Consider the following 23,147-nt stretch of genomic DNA (forward strand, 5'->3'; position numbering starts at 1 on the left):
GAAACTAGACTATTTTTTACAGAGCACTAATATCTGTATTATTGAGAAAGAACAAAGACATTAACTAAGCATGCTGCTAAAACCTCTCTTGAAAAACATAAACAATATTAAAGCAAGACAGAAGAAGTGTTAATTGAACGATAACTTATTTAAGATTTACCCTAACACACATAAAATCTAGTACACATGATTTGGATTATTTCAGATGATGTATGAAGACTTCTTCAGACCCCACAGAAACGAAGTTACATCTGTTGGCAGGAACATTCAATCACATCACTTGTCCTGTACCGTGTTTGCGGCTGAGACAGATGTCCTGTAGTCATGAAGCCTGTGTGTAATTGTCCTGCCCCCACACACACACACACACACACACAGGGGCATGAAATGATATACAAACACTTGGCGTTATAAAGTACAAAAAAACATCTTTATTTACAAAACAGACCACTGCCCCGGGCCCACAAACCCCTAAATTCAGTGACTACTGTGGAATGTAATGTCTGTGGCTGAGGTTGGGAATTTACTGGACTGAGAGGAACAACACCCAGTGCAAACCTTCAGTATTCTTCCACCCACTTATTTAGTCTGAGTTCACCGGGCCTCTAATGCCACAGGACGGCGACGCTTCTTCCGCGGCCTGAGGCTTCGACTTAGTTAGAGGTCGGTTGCCGTTTGGTTCGCAGCTGCGATCTGAGCAATATGCTTGAACGATCCGGGCGACGGCTAAAGACCCGGGTCGGGCCGGGGGCTGAGGCTGAGGAGAACTGCATCATCACAGTTCATTCTAAATCAATACACATTAAAATAATCACACCATACAAAAAGATATTTAGCTGAAAAACAGAGATGGAGGACTCTACTTTGTGAGAGCTAATATTCACTCGCTCGCAGATGACGGAGGATTTGGGTTCAGTATGCATGTTCTCGAAATGGGCAGATGACTTATGCATGAGTGCGTGTGAATTCTGTTCACACTCCTGAGTGTGTTTGTGTGTGGTTGTGTGAAGGTTGTTCACACATCTGTACGCGATGTTGAGGGACTTCCTGCCTTAAATCTGTGGCTTTGTGTGCGTCACTGCACAGAGGTGTAATAAAAAACAGCCACAAAATTCTCAGTACATGAGTTTGTGTGTGAGAAAAGATTTGTCATCACGTCGCTGTGCAGGTGACGGTTCCTGCACTTGAATCTTTGAGTGTTATAATGTTATATCTGTGCGATGTGAGGGATTTACAAGCATCTGACATCGTGCATGATTTCATGTTACAAGGTACACGGCCATCTACACGTCTCCATCAATCTGTGTCCTGAGTCCCAGTAGGTGTGATGGACAATAAAAGGAGGGGGGGGGGTCGTGTACGATTAGAAGGCGTAACGTGTGCGAATATCCTCCAGCTTCTTAGAGACCTCTGGGGGGGTCCGGTCCAGCTCCTCTGCCACACTCTTCTGCTTGTGAGGGTCCATGCTGTTAAACTGCTCGCACAGGTCTCCATCGATCACATTCTGGAGACGAGACAGAGACGAGAAGGATTCATTCATTTGTTAGTTTCTCTTCACAAACTCACTCAGTAGTTTGTATAATTGTGAGGACACTTATTGACAGTGGACCTCCCGTATCCTTCCAAAGGAAACGGGCTCAGCTCCACCATTGACTTTAACAACAGATACCAACCTTTACTGGGAAGTAGTAGGATCTGAAGCTGAGATGGTCTCTACCGCAGAGTGGAGGGAACTCTGAGCGCATGTGCATCTCTAAATGCTGGAAAAAGTCATGATCCTGGAGAAAAGCAGCAGAGACAATAAAGAAGATTAAGAGAACTGGAAAATAAGGATAAGGGCAACGGAAAAATTCTTAGTTATCTAGTTAATTAAATGTTTTATCCAATGAGACTTTTCAGGGCCACAGTGATGATTTAGCATCTTACACGTGTGTGGAATCAGTGCGTCTTACCTCATGTGAGGTGAATGGGACCAGTATGCCGATGCCTCCAGACAGCGTGGTGTACACCAGGGACTCTGAACCTCCGGGGATCAGAGTGGTTTTCTGCAGAGACAACACCGTCTCACCTACGTGGTAGTTGACGATCACCTCAGCCTGGAGAGAGACAGCCGGGGGGGGGGGAGAACTATAAGCTTTTGTTGCTGGATAAGGGTTTATGGACACGCAACAAAAAATATTTCAATGTTTTAAAAGACAGAACAAGGATGGAACACCCTAAATTATCTAGTAAATTACACCCCATAAGTGATTTTTGTAAAGTACCACCCCCGAGCAGGGACTTTTGGGGGTAGAAAGATTTTCCCTGAACTTAATTTAGACCCTGGTCCCTGCGGTGGAAACGCAAATGTTCCTGGAGAAAGTTCCTGTGGTGGAAATAAGAGGTTTCTGAATCGGGGAACCTCTAGCCTCTGGGCTGCATACAATCAATACATAGAAACCAACTATGAAATACATAAAGATGATTCTCATGACAGCAATTCATTTTTAAAAGTTCTTGAAAAGCACTATACAAATAAAACGATTATTGTTGTAATTATAAATAAAACACATTCCCGCCTGGCTGCATGTCAGGCCATGGTCATTGCTTCTAATAAAAATCTTCTAAATTCTGTCGTCAATTTGTCTTTATGGGGTACGGAATAAAAATAAATTAAAAAGCCTATATACACTGTATGTACATACATAAATATACAGCACGGGAAACAAGGAGCTCACTTAAGAAATTTGACACACATACATAATTATATTAGATGTCACTTTTTAGTCATTTCACGTCCTAAGATCATTAGCTGCACGTACGTATAAAATACATGAGCAGCGGACTCTGTTACACACACACACGAACTAGAGGAAATTGGTCCGGATGGTCAGACCTAATCCAATAACCATCAAAAAAAAATACTGCTTAACCAATAATTAGATGCAACAATCAGGAGGAACCTTGAAAACAAAGATGGCATTGGGCAGCACTCAACAAACTGTATTAAGGACGTGCATGACGCTGACGCCATGGGACCAGAAAAGCACGGGCGAAGTAAAAATAAGTTCAGTGTCCCAGATCCAAGCGGACGATGCATTTACAGAACACAGCCTCCTCTCATGGGAAACAGGTCTGAATGAAACGAGCACAGTCATCTCCCCCAGAGGGAAGAAGTGGACCCTTTTGAGAATTGATATAGACAACTGCACATGTATATTATTTTACTGCTGTGGTCATCACCAATATCCTTTTATTCTCTCAGGGCACTCAACACAGTTTGTTAACATTCAGGGTGAAACCTGAGGGCTGTGCCTGTGAATGAGGCTCAGTGAGGCCAGACAAAGAAACAGTCTGAGCCAAGCCAACATGCTGACGTGTAGCAGGTACACGGTTTACCAGGGTCGATATCTTAATGTGATTACATGCTACCTCTCACACAAACAGCGGAGGCCACTGAAGATCACTGAAATTACTGCAGTTCATCCTGAGGGGACCACGACCACATGCACAAGACTCATCCAGCGGCTGTCAGGACATTTTGCTCTAAACAACAAATGTCAACCACAAGAGAAATCAGGGGCTCACCAAAGTCAGAAGGACGCATCCTCTGGTGACAATGAATATCTGTGCAGAATTTGATGCAAACCAATCCAACAGCTCACGAGTTGTTTAAATCTGGACGAAGTGATAGACATTGCTACTCCGGTAGCTTAATAGAATCTCTGAAAAATTATGTGGAGTCGCAGAAATCAATACCAATTCATCTTATTTGATTAAATATGACTAATACGTGTGAAATTGATCTGGTGAGCAGTAAAACTTCATCTTTGATGCCATTGTATTGTCCCTGTTTGATCATCACTCAGTTTGGAGGAAGAATCCATTCCCTGTTTATTGGCCACAGTAAAAACATCTGCAGTGTTTTAGCGCCTGAATGAAACTTCCTTAACGTTTTCTCTCCTCATTCAACACTAAGAGCATAAGTGCTGTCTAACGTGAGTAGTTAAAATATTTTGAGCAAGTATAAAGCTGTCAAATAAAGAACACGGGCCAGTTAATGACAGTTTAAATAAAACAAGTCTTAACAGTTTTATGTGCATAAATACAGTTTTTGCAGGTTTCAACCAGTTAAATTTAAATCTTTTTGAAGACCATGGAAGGAAATTTAAGAAGTATGTCAAGTAGGACAGACGTGAAGGAATATGACTCCCAGAACTACTTCCACTTCAAGATAACTGAAGATAAGGTGAAGTAGAGAATAAAATCCAAACTAAAACGTAATTTAAAACCAACTTCTGTCCCACATGCTGTAGGTGACTCCCTGTGTGGTTTATGTGAATGTTTGACCTTAAATATGTGCAGAACATGTTTAGACAATCAAAGTGTGTGAAATTTGACGAGCCAATGAAAATCTTGCGCTGAATAAAAAACGAGAGATGGTTGGAAACATCGTGACTGAAATCCTCCTCACACTGACTTTTGGGGGTTAGGACAGTCGGCCCTTTCATTTTGCTCAACAGACAGCTGTGCATTCTTGATCTTTTGAGATACATTAAATCAAATAACTGAGGAATGCATCTAATCTAATGTAAGATGGCATTTAGCCAAGACATGAATAGTTTATTAAGTTCAACCAGCCAGATGTGAAAACAAACACACACACACACACACACACACACACACACACACACACACACACACACTTCTGAATAAAGGAAAAATCCAGCAACCACAGCAGCATCTAAAAACAGACACGGTACATTTCCACATTCAAATAAAATTGTCAATGTGCGCTCAGGCAGAAATAGCGGACAAACACTGTCATAAAGGCAACTGGGACCAACTCATAACGTTTGAATTATAGGGACTTTCCCAGTTGATCTGCTACCTAAACAGTTTCTGACCAGGCTTGAAATGTGGGATATGTGATGCTGTGTATGCGAGTTGTGTTGCATTTGCGAGTAGGTTAAACTTGTGGTTTACAGTGTTGTGCAGTTTGTGTGAGAGCATGTGTGTTGTGTCTGCGGCTGAGGTCTGAGCAGTGGAGGAGGCAGATGAGTGTATCAGGACAGAGCCCAGCGCAATACTGAGATTTCAGCTGTAGAAGCAGTTTGACCTGAATCATTTCACATGTTCAACCTCAACAGCGGCAGTTTTTCTCCCTGAAACACGTCGATGCCTGAAGCAACTTATTTAACTCTCTTATGGTCTTCCTTTACACATTTACTTCACTTTTGCCCTTCAACCTATGCTTGTCATGACAATTAGAATATACGTTTTTAGATTTGTTCATTTCTTCAAAATCTAAATCATCAAGTAAAAGTATTCAGACCCTCTGATGTACGGCAGGTTTTGCTAATCCCGTCATGAGTAGGAGCCTAAACAGGTTTGATTTCATTCAAACCCCCTCAACTGCCATTCGTCATTACGACAGCTTCTGACATGAAGGAGAACCAGTTTCACTAGAGGGAGGAGGTAGACGTACACGCTGGTCTGTGATCAGTTATCTAAAAAGCTCAGATTTTAACACAAAACTGTCAGACTGAAAAAAATGTTTTACTACCATTACGGCAACATTTTCAAAGAAATGTGATAAATAAAAACATGCGTCACTCAGCTGTTCTGTTTGGGGTGTTGCTTCACACTCTGCTTTTTAATTAGTACCATTAGTTGTTGAACCAGCTTAGGAAGTGTATTACTGCCACCAAGTGAGCGGAACGTAATAAACTCATTCTCACTTGGGATTGTCTGTTGGGCCGGTCCAGTCTAGCGTTTGGTTTACTATCAAACTAACCAATCCCTAACCAGGACTCTGGTGTGTTGGTCGTCCAGCATAACCAACAAAGCAGGCAAGAAAAGCTTTGATCGGGAGGTGACCACGAATCCAATGGTCAATCTAACAGAGTGTCAGAGGTTCTCTCCGATCAGGTCTTGATGGAAATCGCTTGGGAATAAATTGTCTGGCAAATACCCGGCACTACTTGCGCCAGCCCTACAGTGAAAGGTGGTGGCGCCTGTCAGCAGCAGGGACCGAAAGACTTATCAGAATTGAGGTCCTGCACGAAAAAAACCAGGTTCTGAGTACGTGGTGAAGTGAGACCAGGTTCCCAGACCCCAGCAGACATTTGGAGACCAGAAGATGGCAGTTCAGATGCTTCCTGTCCAATTTGACAGAACACAAGAGAATCTGCTTGGAGGAAGTAGATAAACTGCCATTGATTGATTGTAGACAAATGGTCCATTTAATCCGTTTGAAATGAAGTCTACAAAATAATGAGGTGAGAAAAAAGTGAATGTTTGAAGTCACATTGACATCATTCTTCTCTTGATGCAGCTAAGACTAAACGAGTGCACACAATGATAATCAGCAGACACCTTCTATAAGAAGAAGAATTTGGTGAGTTCTACCTTCTGTGATGCTCCATTGAGGAGGCCTCTGTCCCATAAGGCTTTGTTTCCTGTGGGGTCTTCATCCACGTCGTCGCTGGTGTTGGGGGGAAGACGCACCTGGTAAAGGAAATGAAAAATGAGGAGATGTATTTCTCTGCTCTTATTATCCCACAGCACTTAGGAACTTTTTTGTTTTGATTGGGTTTGATATTTTCAGCATTTCTTACAAAAAGACAATTGTGCAGGGGTACCGGACCTTCTTAAACAACGAGGGGGTTTTCAGGTCGAATTCATGGATCAAGGTTAATTACTATTACTGAACTTCAAGTGTTTCAAGATCTCATGGGAACCAGGATAGTGACTTATTCCGCTGACATCACATACTGAAGTGTTTTGTCTTTCAATTAAAGGGTGACATTTCTAAATGATTCCACCAAGTTAGACATACACATTCCTAACAATCCGTGTCCCTGTACTTACGATGCTGATGTTCCCAAACTTGTCGGCAGATGCCATTGTGTCATAGTCAAGGAGACAGGCCGTCGTCACCCAGCGTGGATACGTGTCATCGGCGAAGATAATGAGCTGGTTCTCGTTACGTCGATACCGAACCCAGAACAGACTCTCCTGGACGTCGGTGACAATCACTCGCTGGCCGATGGTGTGGATACTAGACACCAGGTTGGGTACGTGCTACACAGGAGGAGAACAACAAAGTACACATTGTTAAGTTGGTTTAAAAACACACTAAACATGTACATTGTGCATAAACTATATATAAAGATGGATGAGCGTCTAGATTCGTTCCCACTAAAAGGTCATAAACCCCACCTCTTCCATGTTAATGGCCGATCTCCATCCCCTGACAAGTTGGCAAAGTTTGTATTCAGGAGATTTTGCTTAATTTCTGAATAGATGGCGGAAGTGGAGATGCATCGTCCATCTTTATCCACAGTCTGTGATACTGTGGGGAACCTTTAGCTCTGCCTAATGTGCAGCAGTAGCAGTCATGACTTCATTCATAGTTCATTGTTCCAGTGTGTTACTCATTAAAACCTATACAGTGACACAAGGAAAACTGTACAATGGCCAATAACCCAATTAGTCTCATGATCAGTGTTTCAATAGCAGCACATATACGAGTGTGTAAATGTGTAATCAAACGCAAACCAGGTATCTTGTCTGCAATAGAAGAGTTAGTGAGAAACAACGCGGCACCTTCACAGGCACGTTGTGTAGCTTTCACTAAAGACAGCAGCTGTTCTGTGTGTTTAAGGAACTTGGCGAGTGCTTTCTCTGCCTCATAAGATTTCAGTAAACATTATGAAACGAGCAATAAAATCATCGTAAAGCATCTTTTATTAAACAGCACATTTTCACCACCTGCTTTCGATTTGGCTTGTTGCGTGTACGCACACACTTACAAGGAAATACGGACGACACAAAATCAGCCCATGTCTTCAGGCTTTGTGCTTCATTCAGAGCATTTCATTTTTAAGAGCTTATCTTTCGTATATATTGTACATTTCATTTACAGGCTGATCATTTTATTTTGAAGGTCTACTAAATTAGGTTTGCATGCTGTGACACTGCTGCAGTATCATTTTTCACCCCCAGTATAAAGTCTGCAGAAAGTCTGCAGGAGCCGATGTAAGAACACAGCAGGAGATTCTCTGTTTATCCTAATGGCAACCGTACGCTCTGTGAGGCAGTGTAGTAAACCCAATAATAACAAATGTTATGTAATTCAGGCTACTATATGTAAATATTATTACACTTCTTGTCTAAACCTGATTTGTCTGGACGTTCGCGTGAATGTAAATTTATTTCTACGATGACCTTTCTGATAATTGGGTGTAGCTTTTATTTAACCCCGAGACGTGACACAAATAAAAGAACTGGGCTGTGTTGTTTATTATTATTTTAAAAAGGTTGATGAGGATAAATGTGAACATATTTAGTTAACAGACATGTTCACACTGCAGTGTCAACTTACCGAGCGAGAATAAGCCTATTATGTCGGAGGATATGAATTATGTCCCTGACCAATCAATTAGTCTGGGGGTCAGTGACACCTTAAGTGTTTGTAAACACTACCAGTGCTACATCCTGTCCACCAGTCAGTCTCTTTAAGGAGCTTTGACATCACAGGCGACAAATACTGAGTGAAAAAGATGCATTTCTAAATTCATCAGTCCTGGTGTGGATGAAGCTAAATGTAGTTGAACAACAGCAGGTTTCTTTCCTGCTTAGAGAATTACAAGGAACATCCATCAAATTATGTGCCGCCTCCAGGCCTCAACAAGACTCAGACAAGTGTCTCCATGGAAAACACTATTTTCTCACTTCCAACGAGGAAGAAAACATTACCGCCTTCAGCAGGACCATGTCTTATTATTATTAAATGTAAATGTTTGAAAGACGGCAACGTGTCCAAAACGTCCTTTAATCCAAGACACATGATTACAGACATGCAGAAATGTGCCTGTGTGTATTTAGCAGCTCTACTGTTGCTTACCTTGTTTTCACACTTGCGCAGCAGCTTCTTTTTGCCGAGGTCATAGATTCTCAGGAGTTTACCAACTCCCACCAGAATTCGTCCCTGGAATGGAGCAATGGCCAAAGGCACATCTTCTACTGGGGTCTGCCAATCAAAACACAGGGTTAATAAAACACACATTGCCAGATTATATTGGGCAGGTTTTAGGAGAATACATTTGGAGGAAGCATTGTAGAACAGCTTGTCTTACTAAACACCCTTTAGACAGAAGGGTTCAGAGCCTCCTTTGATAATGGGAATCCAAGACCATCAAATGTTCTTTAGAATATAAACCACGACTATATGTTTTCTCTTGAATTTTCCCTGCAGCAGTGCAAGTATGCAACAACTGACCTGTACAGGCTAGAGTTCGGCCCATCTGGTCCAGTGCAGGAGCTTAAACCGGTTTTAATCTTATGTGAACCAGCTGAACAGACATTTACAACAGGTTGTGGCGAATTAAAAAGAAGCCTACATCTGCAGCTTGTACTGCATTAGTAATAAGGAGTATTGCAATGTCATTAACATAATATGTTGTTTTATGAAAGGGACCAACAGAGTCCCTTGTGGAGTAATGTCGATCTGTGACATGAAGGAGATGACACTTCCGTAGAGCAACGATGTGTTCAGACCATTTACAAGAACATTTGCGGTTTTGGAGTAAGGACGAGAGGAGCTAAAACTGCCTCGAAATGACGTCAGAATTCAGATAAATAAAAGTGTGATGTGTCACTCGATTGCTCTTCTGATTGTGGACTGGAGTCGCAACACTCTTTCATTGGCAATCAGTCGCCTGTGACTGATATATAATGACTGCAGGGGTCAATTGCGACCGTTCCCATGAATGTGTTGAGTTTGAAGGGGTTTCTGCTTTCACCTTGTGTTCAGTTCATCCCCAACTAGTCTAGAGACTGTGCCTCTCATCCATCATTTGAAGCCATAGTCTAGTTTTCTTGCTGCAGGATGAAGCCCTGACCTCTCGTCCTCGGCTACTTCCTTTTTCTCACTGCTGTCTGATGGCAACAGACAGTAATACGTTCCACAGCATAGTCTTCTCCTTATGATACACCAGTGTAGTGCATGAGTCAAAGTTTAGACTTTTCTAAAACATCCAGTCTGGTTAAGTGGTTGGGAAACCCCTCTAATATGAAGTAGTGGTTGACACCACGGTGCAATACAACACTCATGAGTCACTCCCCCAGTTAATCCACATCAGGTAACAAACGCATGTGGGCTGATGACCTCCACCCCGCTGGAGTTTCTGGGGGAATGCCTCGGGAGAAGTGCATGGCGCCAGGAGCAGTAACATCTGTGTTTGGTGTAACTGAAACTCTTCTCAGTTCTGCCAGTTGCACTTAGAGCATTGAACTCCTCCCTCATGACCAATCCATATCCCAGCAGCCATCTCAAACAGTAACCTTTTATCTCCTGTTTCATTAATTTAACACGGTCTCTCCACAAGTGTAACTTTACCCAGCCTAAAGCACTGAGCTGTACATCACATAAGAGACAGCAGCAGTTAGGACATGCACAATAAACAAACAAGTCAGAGGTCGCCACCTACAGGCAAAGAAAGGACAACAGGATGCGCTCAAAGAGCTTGACTATTTGGCAGCATAGTCTATTTGGCAGCATAGTCTTCTCCTTATGATACACCAGTGTAGTGCATGAGTCAAAGTTTAGACTTTTCTAAAACATCCAGTCTGGTTAAGTGGTTGGGAAACCCCTCTAATATGAAGTATGAGGAAAAGAAGGAGGGAGAGGGAAGAAAGGATTCAAAGGAAGGAATAAATTCATTCAAAACCACTTAAGTGTCAGTTAAACCCACCTTGTGCACAAACTCCAGCTTCTCCCCTCCACCAGTGAGCCTGTAGGTGTAGATAAAGCCGCCGGCCGCCGATCTGGGGTTGAGAATCATGTCTCTGGCTACACCAACCAGAACATACCAGTCATCTCCCGTGTTGGGGAAGCGACACACTGCAACACTGCAAAATATCAAACACATGGAAATGGGGGGGGGGGGAGGAGGAGGAGGCGTGAGAATTTCTTTCCAGCAAATAATCAAACAAAACATAGAATAAGCAAGTAAATATCTAAGATTGATGACATTTGGCTAGGCAGCATTTTCTCAAAACAAAACATTATGTATTTGAGGATCCTACAGGGTCAGCAACATTATATATAAATTATTTCCTAACATTTAAAGCTTCATCCTTGTATAATTGAAACACCTCCATCTATTAAAGAGGAGGATGGACCCGGTGTTAACAGACATCTTTTCCTTCCTTCATGGTAATAAATGTTCTGCTTCTTCTCAGGATTAAACATGACCCTATAAGAAACCTGGATCTGTGACCTTGGTCCTTCTCACCTGAACGCTGCTTCGTTCTGTTCCAGCTGCACCTGGTCCAACGTTGTGCCCTGTATGGGGTTGATCAGTCGCACGATTGAGGCCCACTGCCCGGCTCCAGCTTTAGGCGAACCGAAGATGGCTTCTGGGAGATTCTCGTTGAGGAAGGCAGCGGCCATCTCAGCGGCCAGTTCCCTTTCATCCTCCCCAGCAGCCTCCACCATCTCCTGCAGGGGCAACACAGCATTTCAAGCATTCGATGATGCAGCTTAAAACTAATTCGGCAAATTTAAGCATAGAAAATAATTAACAGCTGCAGACTTTGAGAAGAGTCATCAGGAGATTACATATCCTGCCCAGCACCCACAAAACGCTTAAGAGCAGATTATTTGGTGCTGTCATCGTTCCCTCAGTGATAGAGAACAGCTGTTCTATGGTTTTAGACGAGAATTATCTTTTCAAATAGTGTTTTATTTAGTTTGCACTTCTTACCTCAGCCATCTGTTGCTTCCGCTGAGCTTTGGTCGCCTCCGTGTAGGCGTTGTGGTCAGTCTCGATCACAATGAGGTTATTGCTCTCTGGGTGGATCACAAACTTTCTGGGAGTGCACTGCAGAGGAAAGGCCACCTGATTGAAGACGGCTCCCAACTTCTCCAAAGCCAAAATTCTGCCAGACAGATAGTGATGTGAGGAAAGAGGAAAGGGAACGTCACTCACAGCAAATCTCTGAAGATACAGTAGATTAACGAATCTCCACTGAGCTCTTCTACATGCAGACATGTGCCACCAGCAGTTTAAGTGTGTATCCATACCTCAGTGTGTTGGTGGAAATGGCCACTATACCTTCTGGACATTGCTCGGAGGCAAAGCCAGAGGCGTACTCCAGAGTCTCATATGACAGAGGGGTGAGATGGAAGCGAGACTGGTACGAGTAGCTGAGCCAAGAGCGACTGGACATTGCCAGCACCTGTCAATGAGCGAAATTATATTTTACAGAGTTTTACTACAATTCATCCTCTGATTTATGATTGATCACAAGTCGTTCGGTCTTTTAAACGTCAAAAATCACATATTCCCACAGGTTCTTAAGGCTTAAACTTTTATGTTGAGATTTCCTAACAAATTATATGAAATACAAAAGCAAACAATGTACTGTTTTGTATTTTAGTTAAGTTTCAATTGCATTATCATACTGTTGATTGTATGTAAATGTTGAGTCACGTACAGCTTCCTGTCCCTGCATCCTGACTCTGAAGAGTTTGACAGGTCGTGACCCCAGGTAGCGTGTTCGTGTATCTGACAGGTCGCCGGTGACTGGGTCCAGAACAGTTCTCAGTAGCACACCGTTCTGAGAAAGGGCAAAGAAACAGTGAATATTAGATGGCATGATCGAAAATGTATATAAAGATAAATGGTTGCAAACAGCCTGGATAATGACAAATGTAAATAGACAAGAACTATTAAAATCAGTGCATATTAGTTAAGACTGTACTGATGGAGGGTAATTACTTGGTTTAACTAGATGTTGCAGATATTCTATTAGTCAGTGTTAATATTCTTCCTGAACGCCCCATAAAGAAGATATGTTTCAACTCTAATGTGAGATATATTTGCGTTTAACATGAATTCATTGGCTATGAAAAGTTACTCCAAGTTCAATATATACAGTAGATGTGACTGTCTTAAGTTTTGTGCGTATGTCGGTGAATGATAAATACCTGAAGTCCAATGTTGAGGTAGAGGAATCCAATGGTTCCCTTTTCTCCAAGCTCATCTTGTTTCTCGACACCTCCCATCTCTACGATACAGAGACTCTCCGGCTGGGCGGGAAGGGCCTGCATACTCAACGGCTGCAGACAGTCCTGAACGTGATAAGGATTCACAGGGTTAAAACAGATTCAACATACAAACAATGTCACTGCAAGTAAACTCTCCTATTAAAAACATATAATGGTAGTTTCAATCACAATCGAATAAACAAATCCCCATATTAAGCCAGTTTTTATCAGTCTCTTAAACTAAATAACAGGCCTACATCAAAATATAAAAGTGAGCGATTACAGATGCACAAACACTTTCGGAGTCTGACATCACCAACAATTATCTGGGTGCTGCGTTTTGTGCTGAGAATCTATTTAATTTATTAACTGTTACTGTTCTTACCGTAGGGTCCAGGGAGATGATTCGAACAGTGTTGTCGACCAGTCCAACCGCCAGGAACCGGGAGCGCTGCTCACCAGGTGGAACGTTTGCCAGGCTCATGCAAACCACATCTGCGGACATCTCTTTCCGCTCTGTGTACTCGTTCAGCTGGCCAGACTAGAGAAACGAAGGAGACACAGAGAGCAAACTGATTACTATACACCTCAGTCATCACATTTCTCTGGTCACCGAGACAAATTTAGTTTTGGTCTTTAATATTAGTTTTTTAAGTTACAATCAAGTCATTTGGTTGTCACATTCTCATTTCTTACCGGGTCCATCTCAAAGTAGACCAGCTCCCCTCCAGTGAGGGCGATCACCACCTGCCGCTGGTTCACTGCGCAGCGGACAATGGTTTTCTTGCCAGGAGTCTTCCACTCATTCACACGCTTGTCTGCTCGAATGTGGCGGATGCCATCTGGGTAAACCTGTGTGGAGAAACAGAGAAGGAGAAAATAAAGATGGAAAAATTTAAGCTATTTATCGCCATTTCTGTGTAGTTGTTTCATTTCAGCTCAATGTTTACAGTCTCTACAGTAATTTCACTGTCGTCTATTGTCATGTTTCTCCGTCTCGTCTATTTTCTCTGTGTGTGTCTTAAAGTTAAAAATATGTTGAAACGGTTCAAATGTATTATTCGCTCACCTGCACCAACGCGTCTTCACCAAGCAGTGAGCAGGACAGGGTGGGGGTTGTTCCCAGAAACCCAGAATCTGTCACTTCCTCCACAGTCTCTCCGATGGACAGAACCAGAGTGGCGTTGACGAAAGACACAATGATGTAGGCATCAAACTCGTCTAGTGGTAGAAGCAGAGTTTTTCACATCTGTTAAGACCTTGCATATGTTTTAATGTACAAGTGGGTCATGGGCCAGGGTTCAGCTTTGCCTCATTGTAGAGAACCACTAAATCCACGGCTTTACACAACGCTCACTTCCTTCACTTTGAATGTAATGTATTAATTTGTAGATTAAAAACCAACAACGATGACGTTCCTCCACCACAGGAGTATTAAGCAGCACTGTTTAAGCACAAGGTTCGGTGTTGTGTATGATTTTACAGTTAAAGAAAACATGAAAGCTCTATATGGCGATGCATATTCTTACAAAGTTAAATGAAACTTTACTGGAAACAAACAATATGTGGGTTTGATAATGTCCTGAGGAAAAAACACAGCCTGTTGAATGCAGACGCCAGAAAACCAGACCGTCTTATCAAATTATTAAGACAATGCAACGTTTGACTCTTTCAAGAGACTTGAACATCTTCCCCCAGGCCCAAAGAGGATGACAGTTCTGGGAAGAGAAAGAAACTCGGAAATGAACCACTTTCAGTGCGTAGCTGCCGCCGCTAGGGCCAGACAGAGCTGAAGTAGCCAGGCTCAGTTTGGATACAGCTGCACGGAAGTTCATGTTTAACAGTTATGAGGTTACAGCAACTGTAAAGAGCTTAATTACTGAAATTGTAGTAATAGAAACACTACCTCTAACAAGTTCAGCCTGTAATTTACAGTTCAGCGATTGTGACAATTTTACATCCTTGCTGAAGAGTAAAGCTGAACTGTAGATCAGTTAAAAAGACTTAGAAGTGAATTAAACATCCGCATTTATCGCCAATATTCAGTGAGGATACTTTTAAAACATGAGGAATTCTAAGTTTGGAGGATTTGTTACAGCAGCAGCTCTTCTGGTTCAGGAATTAATCAAGGTTTTTGTATTATTAACGAGAACATGGCAAACATTTTAAAGGAGTAACGAGGCACATTGTGTGATTTAAATGTAAAAAAAAGCATCACCACATCAAGAAAATGTTAAAACATTACCGTGAACCTATGTTGATTGACAGGTGGATACACAGACTAATTTGGTGGGGCTGATGCTGTTATTAGTTTAGCTGCAGTTTAGGATTGAAGATGTGTTGAAACTTGTGGTTTCTTAAATCCCATTACACTGTCCTCAGAAGGTGAAACTGACCGAAGCTGCGGTTTACTCTGAACCTTGTTACTGTGTCCTACAGAAATCACTTAAATGCTGTCTTTGGTTAAGTGGTGTCAATTATGGACGTCAACGCAAAGAATGAAATAAACAGGAAATGGTTTGCAGTAACTGGTAGCTAGCATGCAATCAAAAAACCTTAAATAAGGTAAATAACTAAAGAAATTGGTTGTTTACATTAGCCTAAAGTGAAAAGCTGGGGTGATGTTATTACCTTCCACGTGTCTACGCACGGTCCACACGGCATTGGGGTTACCGGGCAGCTCGGACACAGCCATCTCTGAAACCTGAGAGAGAAGGAAGAGGAGAGGAGGTTAAGAGAATTTAATGTTGATCATTAATCACATTTTATCATGATACTGTAATGACCCGATTCAATGATGTTACCGTGTGATTAATACCTGGAGGCATCTCACAGGGTGAGTTTGAATCAAACTGGTCTTTATGTTAACATGGATCATTTTATACGTCATATTCAATGCGTCATACACAATGCACCACTTATGGGAGGTTTTGCTTTCCACTGCTGTTTAGTGTGGGAGCTGTTGGTTTCTCTCTTTAATATATTTTATGATCTCAACCTCATGATGTAAAGTGTCTTGCCCTTATGATTGGTGGTGGGAAAATTAATGGTTTTTCAACGCGATGCGGACGAATCTGCTGAGATCAGAGATGTTCAATCTTTCTTCAGAGTTGTCAGAGAAGAGACATGAAAACTCATCATATCTACAACACATGTGCATCGATGCAGAAACCGAACATGTCCCTGCAGAGTTCAAGCTTCATGCTGTTGTTCGTGCTTTTAAAGTTTTCATTTTAGTTTTCCCTCCGAATGCTGGGCCGCACAGAGCCGCACATACGACACAAAACGTTCCTTTCTTTGCAGTATGTCAGAAAACAGCACGAGCAAAGTGTAATTTTTTTGCCCTTTTCAAAGATCAGCAACTGATTCCTCATCTCAATGATCCTCCTCAAATATTTTTGTGGCACAGGAAGGTCTGAATGTTCTTAGGTCAGATGACATCCCTGCATCCGTTATGGGGTTAGGGGATTTCAGAGTGTGATTAATCTGCTTAATTCTTGTTGAACATTATTTTCCTCTCAGTGAATCTAAATTATTGCATTATTTTGACAACCGTAACAAACAAATAGCCTTCCCTTGGAACATAATGTTCCCTCTCAAATACACAGACATATTGCGCTGTGAGAGATTTTAGAACAGACGCATGTCTGTCCTTGCCCCTGCATATATGTTACAAAGAGTATGTGTATGTACCTCCAGTCCGTGACGAAGGACCCTGAGAGTAGACCTGGGTCCTCGTCCGCAGGCCACATACAGCTGAGGTGTATCTTCATTGGCCAAATCAGCAATCTGTCAAAAACAAGAGCAACAGACGGTGAGCCTCGATCTTTCTTTGCTCTTTCTAAATCTGTCCCAATAAACCAAAACTCACCTGACAGGACATGATGGGTGATAAGTTCTCCTGTTCATCCACCAGCACAAGGTTCTTGAGGGGACGAGGCTGGAAGAAGAAGGTGTCTCCCTCCTCCAGTGGCATCGCAGATGAGAACTCAGGTTCTTCATCATCATCACCCAGGTGAGCGATCTGGTAAAGGTAACTAGAGGAAACAGAGAAAAAACAACATGAGTGGATGAAATCTGAGACATCTGAAGCCTAATAAACAACATGAAGAGAACAACAAGATGACAAATAATACAAAAGCTTATGAACAGCATGAAACTCACTGGTTTCCAAACTCTGAAGAAACGAACAAGAAGCCAGTCTTCAGAACACACATGGCTGTTGCCACGGGGATCGTGTCAAAGTACTTCAGCCTGATTTCTGTGACCTACGAAACAACACAGTATTATTCATAACATACATGTAACTGCTATAACTTTTCAGGCTAAGAAGTATTAATCATTTACATCCCCTTTTTTAGAGTACTGGGTATCAGAGACAATATTATACTGTATATTACATATTATAATATTGTGGTATACATTACTTCTGTTCAATATTTAATTTGTACTGTAGGATAACCTGTAAGCATTAGTGCATAGTGTCATTTAAATTAGTGTAAACTGAAGTTTTTTCCCCCTCTTGCTGAGACCAAACAAATAATGTGAGCTCACGTCTACTGGGGGATCATCTGATAGTATTTTGTGAATAGTTTGAGACAGTTTAAAAATGAAAGGATTAATCTATTGATTAAACTAAAGGACGATTTAATCCCAATTTCTGTTTCCCCATCAGTGCTCACCATTTCTTCATCTGTCTCCAGAGTAACCTTGAAGATGTCTCCCTGCTCCGTCTGGGCCAGGAAGAAGAACATAGACTTGGTCTTGTGTGTGGCTGAGCAGACGAAGATCATGCCACGCTCCGGGTCATCCAAGTCATTCTGGAGGACGGGAGGGAAAAACAGAGAAAAGCAGAATGAAAATAGATGTGTATACAGAGACCAAAGTAACCAGACACAGATGGATTGTGATGAATTAAATCATGACAGCTTTCACATAAACAGGGAAAAACTCCCTTTCACAGAAACTTGCTCACAACATCACTCAATTAGAGCTTTCAAAGCCTTCATAAAAACATCACAAAGAGTGTGGAAGCATAAAGCATTGTTTTTTTTTATGATGTAGTATTGTATTAACAACTCACCCTGCGTCGTGGAATAGGACAGCGAATGTCAGGCTGGTCTCCGAAATTCTTGTAAGTGATGTAGTTTTCTGAGCAGATCAGAACTCCACTCGGCCCATCGGAACCACCGGGAACTGAACAGAGACAAGCAGTTGGTTTGTGTGTTTCTTTTGAACAGTCATGATTTACACAGCTGGAATCCAAAAGCAGGATGGGCTCTTCTACTTTCAGATCTTTCCCCTTGTTACTTTAAGTTGCTCTTGAAATGCGTTTTGGGCTACGTCCACACAAATATGTTTTCATTTTAAAACAAATGAAAAACACATCCGCCTTGACGAACATTTTAGCTCTGCATCACAAATACTCGTCGGCCATTCGTGACATTCGTTTGTTCCACAGTATCTGTGATCGGAGCGTGACAAATAGGGGAAGAACCCGAGGACTGAAATTAATAAGTCGGTAGCACGGGAGTCTGCATCGACCTTTCCAAAAATCTGTTTCTGCCTGTCGAGACTAAAAAGTGTAACCAAAGTGGGACTAGTTTCCAGAAGTCTCCGTTTGAGGGGCTTGAAACTTGTGCTGAGATCAGAGACGTTCAATCTTTCTTCAGAATTGTCAGAGAAGAGACATGAAAACTCATCATATCTACAACATGTGTGTCTCATAAGGTTTTCTAATCTTACAGCCACGCCTGTGCGTGAAAAACCAATCCAGTACTTAACCAATCCATATTTCAAATCTGTCTAATCTAATTTCAATTTTCCCCACTTGGTGAATTTTGGTCAGCAAGGCTCCTCTCCGCATTTGTCAGTCCAGCTTGCCTTTCCAGCCAACTACTGCAACAGCTGACAAGTGATGTAAACTTTTTTTTTTTTTGCCCTGATCTGTGTAACCACAAATACCTACCGGTGATGAGGAAGTTTCCGTGCTCTTCCAAAGCCTCGCTGTACTTGCGGACCACGTGATTTAAGCCAAGGTCCAGCTCGTAAAAGGTGAGAGTCTGTTGCGTGTTGGCAGCAGCTTCTCCTGTTGGGTCGTTGTCAGCTTCCTGGACACAACAGACAGAAATCACAGGATGAGAGTTTGGCAAAGTAGCTTAATAACAGCGTGAGACAGTGTGAAGATAACTTTTTGGTAGACAATAAAAAGGTTTGAAAAATGTGTTGAAATCAGAGGCGTTAAATATTTCTCCACTGATAAAGAGACATGACACCCTCATCACATGTGCAGCAGCCTGTGAATCTTTGAGGTCTGTGTCTGTTCTTATAATCTCTCCATGCTGCGTTTTCATGACCTCACCTCATAGTCCATTTCTAAGCACGCAAACATGGGATTCTCAAAGCCAACGTCGACTCCGACTACGTGGTACACCAGTGTGTTCGCTTTGTGTGCTTCCAGTGGTGAGGAGATGGTCAGCCTCGCTGCTGCATCTCTGTTCAGAATATAAACCAGCTTCTGTTTCTCGATTGCTCCTAGACAGGACAAGGAAACACACAGGTATCAAGGTGTGATTTAAATGCTCTAAACACATTTTGCTTACAGCCTCCATGTTTTTCCACATTCCAACTTCAAAGAACATTAACACAACGAAGTCGGAACGACGATTTCACAACTCAGGAAGTGGGACAGTCCGAGGAGCATGTTAATGTACAGTGAGTAAACTTGGGTTGAGATCAGAGATGTTCAATCTTTCTTCAGAGTTGTCAGAGAAGAGACATGAAAACTCATCATATCTACAACAATTGTGTCTTAATGCTTTGCAATCGTACAACCATGCCTGTGAGTGAAAACAAATCCACATCCGTCTCCACAACAGGCTCAACCAGGCTCTTCTGTGCTCTACTAATGTGATCCAACAGTTAAGTGTTTGTAAGAAATACATACAAGCAAAAGTACTAACTAGCTTTGGTAAACATAATCAATGACATGGTGTGAAACTATAATAAAAAAAATTATACATTTACTGTATTATGCAAACACTACATGCTCTTTTCTGCCATTAGGATTTTCTGCTCTGGGTTTATTGCTCATGACAAACACAAGTGTAAACTCTCAGATATTCGTACCTATCATAACGGCTCTGCCCTTTGGGTCGACAGCCAGAAACTGTCCGGGAACAATACGCCGACATCCGCTCTTCCCGAATGTTTCCTGGTGGATCTTCTCAAACATGTTTTTTGATGGATGATATTCCAGGATGACAATGCGACCACTGTCACTTCCGATAACAATGTAATCTAAAAAAACACACAGACAAAAATAAATACACAACATACAAATACGGTACCTGTGACGGAAACCTTTCCCTAGAAATTCTGAAGTTTGTCCATTTATTCTGAGGTGACAAAAATCTAGATCAAGCATTTAAATTTGATTATTAGATTTAAGGAAATCAGAGAGAAATCTTCCCATGTCAAAAGTAACATCAAAAACAGTGGCTAACTAAACACAAACATCATGGAAATTAATAAAAAATAGAGGAAAATTTGATTTTAATGGTCGTTTTAAATGTCATTGTATAATCCATGTTTACAACTTGAGATCAGAGATGTTCAATCTTTCTCCAGAGTTGTCAGAGAAGAGACATGAAAACTCATCATATCTACAACACGTGTGTGTGTCATATTTTGGCAATCAAGGCTCGTCTCTGCTCCACATTTGAGTCTCAAACATGTGATCGCTTTTCGCCTCCAGCTTTCCTTTCCAGCCAACTTCTGCAACAGCTGACAAGTGACGTAACCTTTTTTTTTTTAGCCCTGATGTGTGCGAGCACAAATACCTAACAGAGATGTGTTACATGCATGCAAGCGCAGCGGTAACCTTGGTTACAAACCTTTGGTTCCTCCTGTGAGTCTGAATGCCATCAGAGACCTTATGATGCCAAACACCTCCACTGTGAGCAGAGTGTGCACCTTTCCCGTGTTGGCATCTGGACGTATTATTTCCAAGATCTTTCCCCTGGAAACAACAATCTCCTGCAGCTTGGTTCCTACCAAAAATAGAAACAACACATTTAAGTATTCAGCATGTTCATGTGTGAGACAGGAGCAAATTATAGTTGAAGCCCAGGAGATAATTCACCAGTTTTTCCTACTAAATTGTGCTTTTATATTCTCCAAGCCTGTATAGTTTGTCCTTGTGTCATGAAATAAAGCCACATTCTATAAACCGCATATAAATAAGGTACGACCTTAAAATGAAATTATTTAGTCATAAAAATAGTTAAATCTATGACTTTGTGTTTCTAATTCTACCAAATGCTGAGAGAATGACCACACAATGAGACAACATCACGATAAATTTTAAACATCAAACCCCAGTTCTGGCAAAACATTTTAGTTTCCCAAGACTAGAAGAGAATTATTGGCCGTGCATTAAATCTGAAGCAGTGAGAAAACATGTGTTTTGATACTACAGTCAGGAGTGTTGTGGTTCTTCCCATTAATGTGCAGTCATAAAAAAGAAAAGCAACGCCAAGCCATCTGAAAACTTAAAATTAACAGGCCTGTGCATCAGCTGAATAAACCCCAAACATACACATTCAGAGAAGAAGGCAAATATCCCGTCAGACTACAGAACAATCTACCAGACATGTAAACAGAGACTTCAACAAGCAATTCAAATATTGACTGATTGAAAAGAAGGTCGGACAATACAAGCACTACAGGAGAAAGTGTGGAGAAAAGTGCAGACAACCAGCAACCTGGGGGTCAGCTCACCTGAGAAGTTTCCATGGATGGCATGTGTGATGCCAGTGGCGCGCTGCAGGGTGATGTTGTACAGGAACATGGCTCCTTCTCTGCGGCTCCTTCCCCACAAGGTCCTTCAGGGGCAGCAAACTGAGCGCTCGGCCCGGCTAACACTGGAGAGACGGAGAGGGGAGAAACAATCCTGTGTGAACTCAGATGTAACCAAACACATTCCTGTGGTAAAGGTACACTGTGAACCTGCTCGGGTTACCAGTGGCTGGGTACAGTTCAATTGGGTTAAACAAACACCAGTAAGTTACACTAGAAAAAGGAGGAAGTGCAGAAACTAACAAATCGTTTCCAAAACTAATAAACTCGACCCGGCGAAGCTACAAGAAGTTAGCAGAGGGTTGAAACACCGAGGGGACGCACAACATGACTGTTTACATGCTAGCAGCCGCCGAGCAATGCTAACGCTAGCTAACTGACACTACTACTACTACTACTGCACGTTAGCTTGGCGAGGGAACTTTCGCGAATGTTTTGCCAAGTTGGCTTTTAGATTGCGCGCTAGCTAGCATCGCGCAACGTGTTACTTTCGCGTGGAACTGGTGCGAAGGCCAGACCGAGGACACATGCAGCCGGATGTTAAGTTGTACTCAGCGGGCTGCGGAGCCTCCATTCATACAAAGCGCCACTTCTTCGTGACGCATCCTCTGGTTTTCCTGCCATTTCACTTAGCATCGTACGGACTGCGCGTTCAAAACGACGCCCCGTTAACCGCGGACACGTTGCACAACGATACTTTAGCATATTTACCGGTGTGTTAAATAAGATGCGTCTGATTTCTGCTGGATAAAGTTTCATTGATTCAAACTGTTTTCTCCGATTCTCCAGGAAGCCGACGACGAGCCGCCGTTTGTGGGTCCTCCGTTCACCCAGAGCGCCGTCGCGTCAGGTGGCCTCCGCGGTGCCTGATAGAAATCCAACACATGTTGCAGTGGTGGAGCGTCTCCAGCAGAGATCGACAGAGACCTGGGAAACTCATCGATTAAAGTCAAGCAGGAGACAGTGTTCCGCCCGGTCCACATCCGTTTAGAAACTCACACACTCCACCATCACCGACAATAACTCCTCCATTTCTAATATACAAATACTTTAAAGGTCCAGTGTGTAAGATTTAGGTGAAATTTATCTATTGGTAGACATTGAATATAAAATAATCCTAGTGATGTTTCATCTATACTGTACGAATTGTTGTTTTCCTTACCCTAGAATGGGCCCTGTATATTTAAATACTTTATATTACATCAGAGCGGGTCCTCTCTATGGAGGCCGCCATGTTTTTTTTACAGTA

General features: G+C 42.2%; 1 protein-coding gene across 1 annotated transcript; it reads right to left on the reverse strand.

Moving 5' to 3' along the window:
* Window positions 1–411: 411 nt before the first annotated feature.
* sf3b3 (splicing factor 3b, subunit 3) lies at window positions 412–22,834 on the reverse strand. The gene is made up of 27 exons (XM_035157196.2): window positions 22,610–22,834; window positions 21,821–21,963; window positions 20,935–21,090; window positions 20,168–20,338; window positions 19,401–19,573; window positions 19,008–19,149; window positions 18,123–18,235; window positions 17,722–17,859; window positions 17,204–17,307; window positions 16,911–17,076; window positions 16,733–16,828; window positions 15,671–15,743; window positions 14,109–14,260; window positions 13,736–13,891; window positions 13,425–13,580; window positions 12,980–13,123; window positions 12,487–12,609; window positions 12,074–12,228; window positions 11,754–11,928; window positions 11,283–11,488; window positions 10,740–10,896; window positions 8,891–9,016; window positions 6,853–7,065; window positions 6,391–6,489; window positions 1,953–2,096; window positions 1,674–1,778; window positions 412–1,504 (listed from the first exon to the last, which is right to left on the reverse strand). The coding sequence occupies exons 2-27, from the start codon at window positions 21,888–21,890 to the stop codon at window positions 1,364–1,366; spliced, it is 3,654 nt and encodes a 1,217-aa protein (XP_035013087.1). The 5' UTR covers window positions 21,891–21,963; window positions 22,610–22,834; the 3' UTR covers window positions 412–1,363.
* Between the last annotated feature and the right edge of the window lie 313 nt (window positions 22,835–23,147).

This window comes from Hippoglossus stenolepis, chromosome 5 (genome assembly GCF_022539355.2).
Source record: "Hippoglossus stenolepis isolate QCI-W04-F060 chromosome 5, HSTE1.2, whole genome shotgun sequence".
Taxonomy (NCBI): Eukaryota; Metazoa; Chordata; class Actinopteri; order Pleuronectiformes; family Pleuronectidae; genus Hippoglossus; species Hippoglossus stenolepis.

Excerpts from the sequence above, each read along its gene's own strand:
- sf3b3 (XM_035157196.2), bottom strand. The coding sequence starts at position 21,890 with ATGTTCCTGTACAACATCACCCTGCAGCGCGCCACTGGCATCACACAT. Across the intron at positions 18,236-19,007 it reads CGGAAACTTCCTCATCACCG|TTCCCGGTGGTTCCGATGGG; the intron begins GTAGGTATTTGT and ends GTCTCTGTTCAG. Across the intron at positions 13,124-13,424 it reads TCATCTCCCTGGACCCTACG|GACTGTCTGCAGCCGTTGAG; the intron begins GTAAGAACAGTA and ends TATCACGTTCAG.